This window comes from Gracilinanus agilis, chromosome 3 (assembly GCF_016433145.1).
Source record: "Gracilinanus agilis isolate LMUSP501 chromosome 3, AgileGrace, whole genome shotgun sequence".
Classification (NCBI taxonomy): domain Eukaryota; kingdom Metazoa; phylum Chordata; class Mammalia; order Didelphimorphia; family Didelphidae; genus Gracilinanus; species Gracilinanus agilis.
This window is the reverse complement of record NC_058132.1, coordinates 485,662,685-485,679,272: the sequence shown is the minus strand read 5'-3', so window position 1 is coordinate 485,679,272 and position 16,588 is coordinate 485,662,685. Positions and strand designations below refer to the sequence as shown.

At 38.9% G+C, this 16,588-nt stretch overlaps 1 protein-coding gene across 1 annotated transcript in view; it reads right to left on the bottom strand.

Annotated features, from left to right (window-relative positions):
- The window catches only part of ATP10A (ATPase phospholipid transporting 10A (putative)), a 297,816-nt gene extending 296,627 nt beyond the window's left edge, over window positions 1–1,189 (bottom strand). The window contains exon 1 of the mRNA XM_044669292.1: window positions 188–1,189. Coding sequence (XP_044525227.1) covers window positions 188–693 — 506 coding nt within the window. The 5' untranslated portion in view covers window positions 694–1,189. The remainder of the gene's footprint in view (window positions 1–187) is intronic.
- Window positions 1,190–16,588: the final 15,399 nt, after the last annotated feature.

Here is a 16,588-nt window from a genome sequence, read left to right as displayed (position 1 = left end):
TTCCCCCGTCCTCACCACCCCTAATATCTCTGCTGACTCCAATTTCAAAAAAAAAAAAAAAAAAAAAAAGGAGGAAGAAAAGCCATCCCTTAGTGGCTCAGGTCCCATACCTACCCCGCCACCCCACCAGCCAAGCTCTCCCTGCCCATTCCCAGAGCAGGAGCACTCTCGGCTGTCCCTGGTTCACCTGCAGTAGACTAGGCAATCCATGTGGTTGATTTCATGATCTGAACGGTGACGGCTGTAGTCCTCCCACAGGTCCTTGATGGCAGTGACGGCCAAGATGAAGAGCACGGGCGCCAGGGCCAGCTCCGGCTGAAAGGCGTTCAAGACCGGCACAAAGTTAAACAGGGCGATCAAGACGAAGTACACGTTGGCCAGGCGGTGAAACTGTTCAAAGAGGTTCTTGGGCAAGAAGGAGAGCACGGTGTACTTGGTGGTCTTCAGGCGGTTGTCAGCCAAGTACTGGGAACTTCCCTGATTCCTCCGCCACCGATGCGAAGTCCCCTTCACGGCCACCTCGGGCTCCCCACCCCCCGGGGGCGGCAGCAGGTTGGAGCGCACGGTCCTGGTCTTACTCTCCCTCCTTCGCCGGCGCCGCTGCTGCTGGTGTCTCTTCGGCTCTTCCAGCCCTTGGGCCCCTTCTTCTCCTGAGGCTGTTTCTTTCCTTTTCGCCCCTCCGTCTCTCTCCATGGTCTCTAAAGCCTCCCTCGTTCGCTGCCACAAGACACCCCGCTTCAGCCCCAACCAGGGATGAGCTAAATGGTCCGGCGGGTACTTGCTCCAACTTCTCAGGCCGAAGCACAGGCGAGAGCCTCCCTAGAAGTCACTCCGTCTCCCTCTTTCCTCTCTCCCCTCCTCCTCCTCTCTTTTTCAACCCCCTCCAGATCTGGGTGTGTACGTCCCGTACTCTCCCAACTCCAGCCTCCTAAGAGATCTTCATCACTCTTTCAACTCGGGGCTCCCAGCCCTTGGGAAGAAAGGGGTGGAAACGCCTCGCTCTGGGGGAGTAGAGCTCCACGAGTCCTCCTCCTTCCTCCCTCACTCCCCCCGCCCCAGCAGTTCCTGTACTCTATTACAATCCCTCCTTCGTCCGCCGCTGCCACCTCCGCCCACACCACCCGGAGTTCAGGCAGATCTCTCTTTGCCTGAAACTTTTTCTTCCTTCTTTCTTAAATTCTGGTCACTGACTGCATCCCCTGTAACTGCGGCTGCCACGGCTGCTGAAGGCGGGATTGAATGACTGTCCCGTTGTCTCTCCATGAGCAAGGGAGTCATACAAAGTAACCCTTGTACTACTGTACGTCACTTACCAACCCCTGGCTCTCGTTTCCGCTCTACCGCTAAAAACTCGGGCAGTAGCCCACTAGCCCCAGAAAGTCAACAGTCACTGAGAGACTCCCCGCCTCCATCCCTAACTTACACCCCATTTCCCGCCCCAAGATGGAATAAAAACGTCCCTTCTACCCACCACTTCTACCCAGACGTGGGCTCAGACACAGAAAAGAAAAGGAAACTTTAGGAAGATTCCGTTTCGTTGTTGCTGGTTTTTGGGGTGTGTGTGTGTGTGTGTGTGTGTGTGTGTGTGTGTGTGTGTGTGTGTGTTTTGAAGCGTTGGTTACCTGACATTCAGGACGTTCAAAATGTTTGGATCCCACTGAGATGAGAAAGTTGAAAAAACAGGGACAACATAGCTCTCTACCTAAGTTGATGCAGTTTATGAAACCCAGTATTTCTATCTTTTGAATGGCTCTGGGAAACTTCGAGGATTGCAATTCGTTACAGCGGAAAAGGGATGCAAATTAATAGTCGTTTTATTACACTGAGAAATCTCAGCCGATTGTCAGCCAGATATTGGGGAAGTCTGATTCCCTTGGCGAGGATACTCTCCAGTTTTCCTCCACCAGTTTTCTTTCTGTCTTCCTGCAGGTTCCAAATGAATCTTTAGAGTCCAGCATTGTAGCTAAGCTGCAACTTTCTCCGGGAGTTTCCTCACTCCCCTTTCTCTAATGTGGAATTAAATTATCCTGGGGAAAGCATTGGGAGTGGGACATGTGGGTGTGCGAGTGTGGCTGGTTAAGTAGGTGTGTTTTAGAGATGAAAGAACCAACACCTGAAGTAGTCCAGTAGCCAAAGTACCTTTTTGGTTGCCAGAAAGCAAGTTTTTTTCATAGTTCCAGGCTTGATCATGACTGACAGGTTATTGAAGTGCCGAACCTCTTTTTCTCTCCTATTTCCTTCCCCTCCCAGTAAATCCCATTGTTTGTTAAAAATAAATAAGAAAAAAAGAAAAAGTCCCAGTTGTCACTGGCTGGGGTTGTAATCTGATTCAGGAAATGTGGTTGTAGATAGGTTGTAAAGAGATTTCTTAAAGTAGGTAAGCTGAATTTGGAGATGGAAGAGCATGGTGATTAAATTCTGGCTAAAGGACCATCTCTACATTCAGTTGTATAAATCCTTAAATATCTGTTGGGAGATCAGGAGGCTGGAGAAACAAAGGTGGGATTTAGAGCATTGCTATCACCATTTATTGTTTGACTTTTTTTTCTTTCTTTTTTGTAAACCCTTTCTATCTTAGAATTGATATTTAGTTCTAAGGGAGAACAGCTGTAAATGTTAGGCTTTTGGGGTTAAGTGACTTGTCCTGGATCACACAACTAAGAAGTGTTGGAGGTCAGATGTAAACCTAGGACCTCCCATCTCAAGGCCTGGAACTCTAGCTGCCTGTCCCTTGTTTCATTTTTTTTTTAATTTAAATTTTAAATTTATTTTTTCTTTTTTATTGTTATGCAAAACCCACTTCTATATTGGTCATTGTAAAATCCCAAAATAAAACCAAAGATACACTGATGTGAAAGACAGTTCTTTCTCTGGAGATGGATAGCATTCCCCATCATAAGTCTTTCAGGATCGTCCCAGATCATTGCATTGCTGAAAACCAAGTTTTCACAGATAATCATGGTCCAATATTGCTGTTATTGTGAACAATGTGCTCCTAGTTCTGCTTATTTCACTCTGCATCTGTTCCTGCAAGTCTTTCCAGCTTTTTCTGAAATCATCTTGCTTATCATTTCTTATAGCCCAAAAATATTCCATTACCAACATGTACCACAGTTTGTTCAGGCATTCCCCAATTGATGGACATCCCCTCAATTTTCAGTTCTTTGCCACCACAAAAAGAGCAGCTATAAATATTTTTTAATAAGTAGGTCCTTTCCCCTTTTTTATTATCTCTTTGAGATACAGACTCAGTAGTGGTATTACTGGATCAAAGTATCTGCACAATTTTATAGCCCTTTGGGTATAGTTCCAAATTGCCCTCCAGAATGGTAGGATCAGTTCACAACTCCACCAGCAATGCATTAGTGTCCCAATTTCATCACATCCCCTCTAACATTTACCACTTTACTGCCATGCTGGCCAATCTAATACGTGGTATCTCAACATTTTATTAATTTGCATGTCTCTAATTTAGAGTGATAATTAGATATTTTGATAACAAGGACTGCTTTTGACTAAATTCTTTAGACCTTCATTCAGTGAGTTCTTTTTTCTTCCCAAGATTATTCAGTAGGTATGCTAGGGAAGTGCCTAGAGGCCTCCAAGTACTGAAGGCTCCCTAGGGCTAATAAAAGTTAAATGGTTATCCTGGGTTCCTCCCTTGCTGGACTGGAGGATTTTTCCCTTTTATAGCTTCAGGAACCCTGGCTCAGAAGCCTGGGAAGCAGATTTACAACCATCTCTTATGTCTCCCTCCTCTCAGCTCCAGAAGTAGAAGCCTAAACCCCCAAGAGCCAGGACTGGAAAGAATATTGCAGAAAAACAATCAAGAACATCCCAATTCTTTATCTGCCCTTAATGAAATACAACAGATAATGTTTAACAAATGTTTAGTAAGTACCCACTTATTACTTGAAAAGCAAACATTCTTATAAATCTTAAATAGTAAGATAAATTTCAAATTTTAAAATATAAATCACAAGATAAAGAACAACTTGTCAATAAAATACTAAAATAACCCTGTTTTCTCTTTTAAAACTGCAATGTTTTAAAATTCCTACATAATACCATAGCTTTTTTTAAATTCAGTACTTTACTTAGTAGAACTTAATCTATTCCCCTTTCTGAACAGTGACTTCCCCCCATTCCCACCCCTTCCCAAGACTCAGAATGATTAAGATAAGAAAAAACTCAAAAATGTACTTTTTACACATTTCCAACAGTGAGCCATTTTAAGAGAATCCTTCTGCCCATAGTACAGTCTATGAATGTATTGTTTACATAGAGGATACCCAAGAATAGTACAATCTTCTGTTTGCACAAACCACTCATCCATTAGACTTCCCACTGGCTTTACAAGAACTCCCTACATTTCCCTTAAATCAGTCTGTTCCTGAGTTCTCACTCCTTGCTGCTGTTTTGTAGAATTCCTTGTTGTTGAGTTGTTTCAGTCACATCTGACTCTTCATGACCCCATTTGGGGTTTTCTTGGCAAAGAATTTGGAGTGTTTGCCATTTCCTTCTCCAGCTCATTTTACAGATGAGGAAATAGAAATAAACAGGGTTAAATGACTTGCTCAGGGTCATAGCTAATAAACATCTGAAGTCAGGTTTGAACTCAGGAACATGAGTCCAGACCCAGCACTCTATCCACTGTAACAACTGAACTACCCTTTTAAAACCCCTATCTCTCTTCAAAGCTTAGACCAAGCATCATGTGCTAAAATTACCTTTTATATATTTCCTATAGGTATTCTCTTCACCAAGGTGGCCATGGGTAGTTTCCAGAATAGTTCTGGGATAGTATGTGTAGATTGGGTGAGAGAAATCTGAGTCAATAAAGAATGCTTATGGGAAAGATTGAATTGGTAAAGGAGAAGGGAGATGGGAACAGGAGACACAGACAAAAGAAAGAGAGAGCTCAAACTTTTGAATGGCTAACAGGAATGACAAGCATGTGGGAAAAGCTGCCCCCAACATGTCTTTTAATTCCCAGTGCTTACACCCACCAAGACTACTAAGAAAAGACTTGGATAAAGTTTTTCTTTCCTTGGTTGAGCTGAGATTTCATTTGGCTCCAAATTGAAGAACCCATTTACGCTACAGCATTTACACTTATTTGTAAATTTTTTTTAAAAAAATGCTTTGTCTTGATAAGTGTTTGCTTACTATCTCTGATTATCTTTTATGTGACTGGGGTTTAGTGAGAGGATGCTAATCAGGCAAAAAGTAAAGTAATTCTTGGAAGTAGCTAGTTTGCTCAGTGGATAGTTCACTGGGCGTGAATTCAGGAAGACATGAGTTCAAATGTGGCCTCAGAAATTAGTTATGTGACCCTGGGCAAGTCCCTTAACCTCTATTTGCCTTAATACACTAGGGAAGGAAATGGCAAAGCACTCCATTATCTTTGCCTAAAAAAATCCCATGTATAGTATGTATAGTATTGACATGCTAAGATCTATGGGTTCAGGACTAATAGGGCTCAACAACAGCAAATGTAACAGTCTAGGGAATGACAGCTTCCTGTTTGGAATGACCTAAAAAAGTGGCCCTTATGCAGAAGCTTCAAACAGTATTAGAACCCTGATTGCAAATAGCCAACATGTAGTAGATAGATAAAATTCTATCTTAATTCTCTTTTGTAATAAAATCATGGAGTAAGCCTTCTCACACACACACACACACACACACACACACAGGTAGAATCTAAACTTCCTGGCATCTGAGTGGGTCAAATTAATTCCTGGATAACCATGGCACCAGTATTTTCTTATTTGACATTGATTGCAGTGTCTACGTCATGTCTACTTTTTAAAACCCTTTACCTTTTGTCTTAGACAATACTTAGTATTGATTCCAAGGAAGTATTTGAGATAAAAATGATGACTCACTCAAATAAGCAAAACCTGGAATCAGAAAGTAGGAGTAAAAAGAGGCAGTTGTTTATTCCCCTTCATGAAAGAGAACACTTCAATGATGGACTAAGAAGTTCCAACTGACTAGGCAGCAAACAGGAAAATATATACAAGTTCCCAATACAAGGTTCTTCCTCCCTCTCCTGTCAGGCCTCCACACCTGACCTTGACCTATAACCCAAAACACCTGTGACTGGTTTGTAGCCTCTTCCAACCCACTTCAGGTGAGATAAGGGGAGCAACACAGTTGTTTATTGCCCTTTCTGTCTTTCATCAGTCTCCCTCCTAGGCTGGTCCCCCAGAATCCTCAATCAACAAAAGGTAAAAAGCTAACCTGAATGCTTATTCTGAGAATAGCACACTCAATTCTGTCTCACACAGAAGGAAAGAGAAAAGGGTCAGGGGACTGGGGTTAAGTGACTTGCCTAGGGTCACAAACCCAAGACCTGTCTGTGACCAGATTTGAACCCATCTCCAAGCCTGGCTCTCTACCCACTGAGCCACCTACCTGCCCCTTTATGTTTACTTTTCTATGCACATATTTCCTCTTCTAGAATGTAATATTCTTGAGGTAGGAACTGTATCACATATCATTTTCTTTTTATTCCTAGTGACCAGAAGTCTGCCTGGCAAGAAGTAGATGCTTAAAAGTGCCTATGAATAGCAGCAGTACCAGATAGTAAACTGTACCATAAAGCAGTAATCATCAAAAATCTGATACTTGCGGGGCAGCTGGGTAGCTCAGTGGATTGAGAGCCAGGCCTAGAGACGGGAGGTCCTAGGTTCAAATCCGGCCTCAGACACTTCCCAGCTGTGTGACCCTGGGCAAGTCACTTGACCCCATTGCCTACCCTTACCACTCTTCCACCTATAAGTCAATACACAGAAGTTAAGGGTTTAAAATTAAAAAAAAAAATCTGGTACTTGCTAAGAAATAGAAGAATGGATCCAGGGAATAGATTAAGGGTAAATGACCTCAGCAATCTAGTGTTCGATAAGTACAAATATCCCAGCTTTGGGGATAATAACTCACTGTTTGACAAAAACTGCTGGGAAAATTGGAAAACAGTATGGCAAAAATTGGTTTTAGTTCAATATCTCACTTATACCAAGATAAAGTCAAAATGGGTACATGATTTAAACATAGTGATATTATAAGCAAATTAAAGGAACATAGAATAATTTAACTTTCATATCTATGGAGAAGGGAAGAATGTATGACCAAACAAGAGATAGAGAACATTATAAGATGTAAAATGATTTTGATTATATTAAATTAAAAGTTTTTGTACAAACAAAGTCAATGCAACCAAAATTAGAAGGTAAACAACAAACTGGGGGGTATTACAAATTTTTCTGATAAAGGTCTCATTTTTCAAATCTGTAAAGAACTAAGTCAAATTTTTAGAATCCTAGTCATTTCCCAATTGATAAATAGTCAAAGGATATGAATAGGCAGTTTTTAGATGAAGAAATCAAAGTAATCAATAATTATATAAGAAATGTTCTAAATCACTTTTGATTAGAGAAATGCAAATTAAAACAACTCTGAGGTACCACTTCATACCTATCAGATCAGCCAATATGATAGTAAAGGAAAATGATGTGTTGGAGGGAATGTGGCAAAACTGGGACACTAATGTATTACTGATAGAGTTGTGAACTGAACCAACCATTCTGGTGGGCAATTTGGAATTATGCCCACAGGACAATGAAAGAATGCATATCTTTTGATCCAGTAATACCACTACTAGGTCTGTATTCCAAATAGATTTTTAAAAAATAGGAAAGAACCTGTTTGTACACAAATATTTATAACTGCTCTTTTTGTGGTGGCAAAAAATTGAAAAACTAAAGGGATATACATCAATTGGGAAATGGCTGAACAAATTGTAGTATATAATGGTGATGGAATACTATTGTGGTAAAAGGAATGATAAACAGGATGATTTCAGAAAGAGCAGGAAAGACCTATAAGAACTGGTGCAGAATGAAATCAGCAGAACCAGGAGAACATTGTACACAGTAAAAGTAATATTGTGGAATGATCAAGTGTAATAGACTGCTTCTAACAGCAATATAATTATCCAGGACACTTCTGAGGGTCATATGAAAAAGAATGCTATTCACCTCCAGAGAAAGAACTGTTGGAATAGGAATGCAGATGATTTATCACTTGCTTATTTGGGTATATGATTTGGGGTTTGGGTTTTATAAGATATTCATTTACAAAAATGAATATTATGGAAGTTTCTTGTGATACATGTATAACCTAGATGTTATTGCTTGCCAACTCTGAGAGGGGGGAGGGAAGAAGGGAAGGAGACAATTTGGATTATGTAACTGGAAAACTTATATGGTAATTTCTTATTAAAATTTTTTTAAATGTGTATTGATTTCAATGCTTTCATTAACAATTACCACAATTTCAAGTTTTTGTAGCTAGGTATTTGAAAAAGCAGATTTATAAAAGTATGAGCCATTGATAAATGATAAATGACCAAAGGACATGAACTGGCAGTTTCCAAAAGACGAAATCAAAGCAACCAATAGATAAAAAATGCTTGAAATCACTATTGATTAGAGAAATATAAATTAAAACAACTGTGAGATACCACCCTACACCTCTCAGAGTGTCTGAAATGACAAATACTAGAAGAGATGAGGAAAAACTGGAACACAAATGCACCACTGGAAAATTGTGAGTTATTTTTTTAATTGTGAATTAGTCTAGCCATTCTAGAGAATAATTTAGAAATACAACCAAAGGGCTATAAAACTGTGCATATATTTTGATCCAGTAATACCACTACCAGGTCTATGTCCTAAAAAATCAAAGAAAAAGAAATATGTAGAGAAATATCTATAGCAACTCTTATTGTGGTGGCAAAAAATGAGATTTTAGAAATACAGAGGATGCTTATCAAGTAGTTGGACAAGTTGTGGTATATGATTGTGATAGAATACTATTGTGCTACATGATGAGGGGATGATCTCAGAAAAACCTAGGAAGATTTATATGAACTCATGAAAAGTGAAGCGAGCAAAACCAGAAGAACAATGTACACAGTACAGTGCAATACTGTAACAATTATCAACTGTGAAAGAGTTAGCTCCTTTCATTAAGAAATGATCCAAGACAATTCCAAAGAGCCCCCAATGAAAAATGTTGTCCACCTCTAGAAAGAGAACCAAAGAACTCTTTTAACTTTATTTTTATTGTTTTATTTTGTTTGGATTTTCCTTTGCAGCATGGTACTTGTGGAAATATGTTTTTCATGACCCTAGATGTATAATCAATATCAATTGTTTGCCTCCTCAAGGGGAAGAGAGGGAATGCAGCATAGGTCCCAGCACATGGTGCAGGTGGAGTGGACTGACCCTGCCACCAGACACCCCAGCCCTGGGCTGGAGGAGATGAGGAGGCCGTGTACCTACTCGACCGTGCCTTTGACATTTGATGATGTGACTTTGTATTTCACAAAACAAGAGCGGAGGTTCCTGGAGGAGTGGCGGAAAGAGCTTTACAAAGATCTATTGAAGAACAATTATGAGACCTTGGTCTCATTGGAGTCATTTGGATGTTGTTTCCCCATATTAGAGAGGGAGCTTCTTGAGGTCAGTGCCTGACACATAGTAGGAATTTATTTATTGACTGACTGACAAGCAGGAGCTTGGGCTATGCCATTCCCAAACCAGACTTGATAACCCAGATTGAAAAAAGGGAAAAAGCTATTCATCAGACATCAGAGACTCTTGAAGACATTGAAACTGGTCATTGGTTCCAGTGCTGATGGGCATATTGGCTTGAAGAACACACATACTAGAAATTATCTGAATTTTTCTCCTTCACCATTGTATTGAATCAGATTTCACACTATACTATTCTTCATTTGTAATGCTTCTAAGATTATGTCCTTTCTCTCCATTTCCTCCACCTAAACCCCGCTTGAGTTACTTATTCCCTGGAATATGGTAATAGCCTCTGACCTTCCATTCCATTCCAGGAGTCTTTCCGAGATTCAGTACATCATATGCTGTTAGGGGCAGGCCTGATACCAGCCAGTTCCCAGTTAATTTAGGTTTAATATTGAGATGAAAATGAAGCATTAGTAGGTTATAACTAAAGAAATTTGCTTAGCTATAGCATAAAAAGGTATCAGCAGGACATTATATTATTTAGGTTTGGTGGATATGGTATTTTGTAGATCTGGTAGATTATAAATTTGGTAGATATGATCTTGCTTATCTCCTTGTGGAAACTCACGAAATTCACAAAGTCCGAGGGGCCTAGTCTCTATGTGTGGGGGACCTTTTATACCCTTAGTTGATCAGGAAAGTGTATCAAGGGAACCTCCCTTAGACAGCTCCTGGGGAAAGTTTTATCATCTTTTAGGTAATATTAATTCCTTTTTTGAGAAAGAAACATGGACTTAACTCATGTTGGGAGAGGGTAGGACAACCTATGTTTTGGTAGAACAGGAGACGTTCAGAGAAATATCATTATATATTAGTCCAATCACAAATACACTGTTGCCAGATTAATTTCCCTCTCTCCAATATATCTTTCTACCACTTCAAACTCAACATGTCCAACATTGAAGTGTTACATTTCTCTTTCCATAAAATTACTGTTTCTTCTGACTTCTACTCTTATATGTACATATTGTTTCATCTGATTGAATGTAAAATTTTCTGTTCATGACACCACCATTTGTCCATTTCTCATTTTAGGTCCCTTAGTGTAATATAGACCCTTTGATCTGTCTCACATCTCAAATTTAATTATTTACAAGGTTCACTCAAAAATATTTCTTGCACCTGCACTCTCTTTTTTATATTCATTGCCATTACTCAAATACAGAGCTCTCTTAGCTCCTACCTGGAGTAAATAGCCTATTATTTTCTGCCTTCACTCTCCTACCACTTCACCTAACTTATTATTGGTTTAGTGACAGATTTTTTTTCCCTCTTATTTGTAGATCTGATTGTGTAAGTCTTCTGTTCAAAATTCCTCAGTGACTATCCGTTGCCAACCAAAAGTCATGTATTTAAGGCCATCCATAATCCACTGCTGGGCAGTTTGATGAAACAGTGGATAGAGTACAGGACCTAAAGTCAGGAAGACTCATCTTTCTGAGTTCAAATTCAGCCTGTGTCACGCTGTAGTTTGTGACTCTGGGCAAATCACGTATCGTTGTTTGCCTCAACCCTCATCTCTAAAATGAGCTGGAGAAGGAAATGGCAAACCACTCCAGTTTCTTTGCCAAGAAAATGAGAGTCACAAAAAGTTGGACATGAGGAGTTGACTAAACGACAATTACAGGGCATTGTGAATTTCCAGACACAACTCAACAACAACAATCTGGTGCTATTTTATATTTCTGGCCTGATTTCATACTACTATTTTTCACACACTTAGTGCTCCTATGAAACTGGAGTCCTTGCTATCATCCTATGCACATTGGGACTTTGTTCCTAATTCCTGAGTATTGAATATCCTCCTACCTTTCTACCTATTCAAGTCCTACTCATTCTCTAAAGTCCAAAACAAATATCAAATCCTCCTAGAAGTCTTCTCTAATCTTCCCAATAATTAATGACCTTTATCCACCCTCTGACATTATATGGTACTGAATGTACTCACTTGTGTATTTATAGTCTATTTGCATTGCATTCTTACTACCCTGCATGATATAGGGCAAAGCATTCTTATTTGGCCTCAGTTTCAACATCTTTAAAATAAGAGGGTTGGACTAGAATGGCTTCAGGTCCCTTCCAGCTCTAAATCTATAACATTTTGATCTTTTTAAACTATGTATCACAGCTCTATTTAATAAATGGCAAGCTCCAGGAGGACAATAGTTACAGCTTATCTGATATTTGTATCATTCCTCTTACCTGTTCCAGGTTTCCTCCTCCCAGAGGTAGTGAGAAAGCATTTATTTATTAATGTTATAATGAATTTCTGGGACAAGATGGATACCACTTTGAGTGACAAGATCAGTTGGAGACCTCAGAATGTACCCAGGTGCCATGAGCCAGGGCCAAAAGTCAGTTGGAGCCAACCCTATAAATACCCATCATGCACAGCACAAGACAGATCATTTTGGAGCAATCCTGGGTGGCAGGAGGTTCAAGAGAGAGAGGGTAGGCCCATATCTGCAATTCAACTTTCTTGCCTGAGAGACCTAGAGAGCTATTATATCTACCATCAACAGAGCTGAGAGAGGGCAGTACCACTGTCATTCAAGAAGATCATCAACAGCCTTCCTATTCTTTGACTTGGCTCTAGCCAAGTCAAGCCAGAGTTAGTGAGAGGGTGAAGAATCTCCAGCCCCTACCTGATCCAGCAACCTCTGTAGCTTTGATCATCTCCTTAGATAATTAGTAATGGCATTCCCATGTCCTCTATCCTTTCCCTTGTTCCTAACCCTGTTAAGCCAGAATTAAATACAGTTGTTTGATACCAAGTCAAAGATTGAAGTACCTTTCCTGATGGTGAATATATCTAAAGCCATTAGGAAGGGGAAGATAGTCAGGCAGTCAGACTCATAGCGTTATCCAATCAGTGCATTAATAGCCCATATCAACATTCAAACCAACCCCAGGTTGAGGAACTAGAGAAGCTGACAACACACACAACTTCTCAGTGGTTCCCTGCCTGGGAAATTGTTGAAAGAAGACGACTTGGCAGGCTCAGTCCAGCAGAGCCTGTTGGATGGGAGAGGCATAGCCCTTCTATTAGTAGCACTCACACAGAGGTCAGAGTTTGTGTGTGTGTGTGTGTGTGTGTGTGTGTGTGTGTGTGCGCGCGTGTGCGTGCGCGCGCTCTCACCCCATTCTCTTTTAACATTAATCACCTCTATTTATTAGGTAAGACTGGAGATACAAAGATGCAAATAGTTCCTGCCTTCAAGGAGCTCACAATATAAAAGGTAAATTGGGGCAGAGGGAGGGTAACAAAATGGAAATAATATATAAACAGGATATTTTCGTTTCAGGATATTTTGGATATTCAGGATATATTGGAAATTATCTCGTAGTAAAGGCACTTACATTAAGAGGAACTAGGAATATTTTCTTGTAGGAGATTTGATTTCAACTAAGACTTGAAGGAAGCTAGGAGTGGCTTCTAGAAGGGAAAGAATTCCAGGTATGAAAAATTAGCCAGTGGAGATTCACAATACTCTGTAATTTTAGTTGATTAGTCTTTTTTCTTAAACAAATTTTATCTCATTTTATTTTTCTAGACCAAATCATACAAAGACAAGGAAACATTAAAAGTAAACATTAAATCATTACCTCTAAATGGCTGCACTTATTGGATACATAAGTTGTAATTGGTTATATAAGTTACATTAAAATATATAATACAACATATTGGCTATATGTTATGGTGTAGAAAAAGACACTGTTGTTTACGTGAACAAAATACTGCAAAATAACTAAGGACAAACTGGACACATCTATATCTGGTAAATATGTGGACAGCAACTTATGGACTTGTCACCTTAACTTCCACCTTTAATTTCCCTTCCAGCTATAAAGTTATCCTCCTTTGATACAATAGAAGGTATTAGCTTGGAGAAGGATAGAGTTTAAGACCCAAGCCTGAGGCATGGAAGAGGTAAAGTGAATGAAATTGTTTTCCTAACTCAACTAGTAGTAAACAAACAAACAAAAATCTCTGAGGATAATTGACTGAGAAATGAGTGTTAGGGTCTTGAAACCAGCCTTAACATTTGGTCTTTTTTTTTTTTTTTTTTTTTTTTAACTCTACCTTCCACCTTAGACTATTATGTATGGGTTCAAAGGCAGAAGGGCTAGGCAATGGGGGTTAAGTGACTTGTTGCTCTGGCAACAGTTTCTCAGAGAGGACCATCACTCTACATGATTTTCTGAAGAACAATAGAATTTGGGGAATTTATATACCATTTGGGGAACTAAGGACAGGGAAGTATGATTGATTGACATGACCATGGTTACAAGGAAATGAGAGGTCCAAACTACCCTGACAGGATACAAACAGGTTTGGAAAAGGAACTATAGCCAGAGGCTGGAGTATCAGGGAGTGGTCTAACTTACAATAGATACTAACAGGATGGTCCCTACATAGGTGTTGCTCTTCTTGGGAAGGGATCTCTGCTAAGATGGGGGAAACTTCTAAGATTAAAAGGGTATACTTAGTATTTGCTTAGATCTGCTAGCCCCACCTAAACTGGGATTATCAAGTACTTTACAGTCTGTTGTTCAGACTGAAACTGGCAAGTCTGAGACTTCCCTTGGGTGAATTCTCAGGCGACAGGGGCAGGATTGGGGTCTCCAGATTTCAAGTTGACAAACCTCATGTGAGCTTTTCCTTTTCAGTGCTAACACACAACACACAGAGAGACTATGGCATTTCTTATATTTTCTAAGAAATATTCTCCAGATGTTTTATTTCTGTATTATTTCTCCAACAAGATATTAAACTTCTAGCATGCCAGATTAAGGAAGCAGTGTGGTATAATGGAAAAAAGGAACACAATAAGCATTTATTAAGCACCTGCTATATGTCAAAGACTTTCCTAAGTGCTCTTTAAATATCTCATTTGAGCTCTACAACCACCCTGTCAAGTAGTTGCTTTTATTATTCCCATTTTACAGTTGAGGAAAATGAGGAAGATTTGCCACATGGCTAGTAAGTGTCTGAAGTCAAATTTGAACTCAGGTCTTCCTGGCTCCAGACTCCCCTATTCTAGCCATCTTGCTGTCTCTCAACAGAAAGAAACTGGGAACTGGGCACCAGAAACTGACTCTAGTCCTGGCTTTTCCACTAACTAGTTTTGTGACTTTGAATAAGTCCCTTTAGTTCTAATATCCTTTAATTTTCCATTTCCTTAGCAGCTTATACATAAAAGGCAATAATAATGCTTAATAGTTCCTTAAGTTACCATAGTCCAAAATTGAGTTTTCCTTCAAAAGCATCTTAGGTTGTTTTTCTCTTCCCAATCCTTCCCATTTTGCAATGGGAAAATCAGCCCTAAAGAAAAAGGGGAAGTTAAAAAAAAGTTTAAAAAAGTTCTATGAACTTTAAAACCAGAGAAATTTGGCACCATTAATGTAATTAGATTAACACAGTCAATAAAATCAGTAAGAAACTCTTCTAATATGTAGATGTTGAAAAGAGGCATAATCTCTAATTCATCTCTTTAATTCATCCAAATTAATTGAATAATGACCTGATAATATGAATAAGTGATGATGATCCAATTCTTCCAAATGCCAAATGGTAAAGGATGAGGCTAGGGAAAATAATGATGCAAGACTAGGAAACTACTGGCTGGTTAGTGGAAATTACTGTGGAGAAAGGGATGGATTCTAGAGGAGAAATAGCATAATCAGCTTTGAGAGAAGCAAGGAGTTTTGCTAAAGAATTCACAGTCAGCTGCACTAGGACTGAGACATCAGATGACTGTCTTTGGCAAGAGAAATAACCACACATTTATGGAATGATTAATTTTGGGGAAGAGCTTAGATATGCATTACAACCTATAGTACAACTTGGGTAAAAAGACCATTTCCTAAATCCTTCTGTTTGTGTAGGCACTGTGTAATAGGATCGTATATATAAAATACAAACACAGATCCAGGTATAGAATATGTAGCTACCTGGTATTTAATTCAGGGTATGATTAATTTTTATTCCTTGGTCTATGGTCTAAGTCTTCTAGCTGGGTACTTTTATCTTTTCTTTGGACATACACCATTTCTTCTATTTCAGTGTATTTGTACTTATACAATGTACCATTGCCAGTACTATTATTTCCCTTAGGTCAAGTTCTGAAGTTTATCAGATAAAAGACAATTTTTAAAACCAAGCCAACAAAAATGTTGATGTTACAGGAAGAGGACTTAGAAATCTTTTTTAATTTAAAAAATACTATATGAAATAAATTGGTTTCATTAACATTTTCTAAAAGGTCAGTGACATTCAAGATTGTTCTGGTAAATGATTAACAACTGACATTCCAATATATATATGTATATATATATACATATATACATATATATATATAATACACATCAGTTCAAATGACATTATTAATATTTTCCCCATCTCTTTAAGAATGGTTGGTCAAGAAAACAATAGGTGAAACCCTAATCTGTAGTTTACCAATTTTAAAAATTAAATTCTCACACTGAAAATTTAACAGTGAGCTCTGGTCAGCCAGTTAGCTAGATGTGCATATCATTGGCTATATTCCTTTACTGGACCAACTATAATTTTCATTTCCATTTGAAATATCTATATCAAGGGATTAATATGCTGGCATTGTAGAAGCCCGGTTTCAAAATACAATATGTGAAATACTTTAAATTGTCTTTTAAATACACTTTAAAAATTGTCTTTATTATTTCATACCAAACCTTCTAAATGTAATTTTACTCTATCTTATTTTCTTCTTAGGTTTGAGATGTGGTAGAGTATTTAAAAAAATCATTATAGAATCACAGAGTATTCAGTTATAAGAGATGTAAAGGTAATCTTATTCAGGGTCACACACAATGCAAAAAGACCAATCTTCAATATTAATGAGAGATGACCATTCAACTTCTGATTGAATACACCCACTTATGAGAAGCTCACTGATTTCTGAAGTAGTCTATTATGATTATTTAGCAGCAAA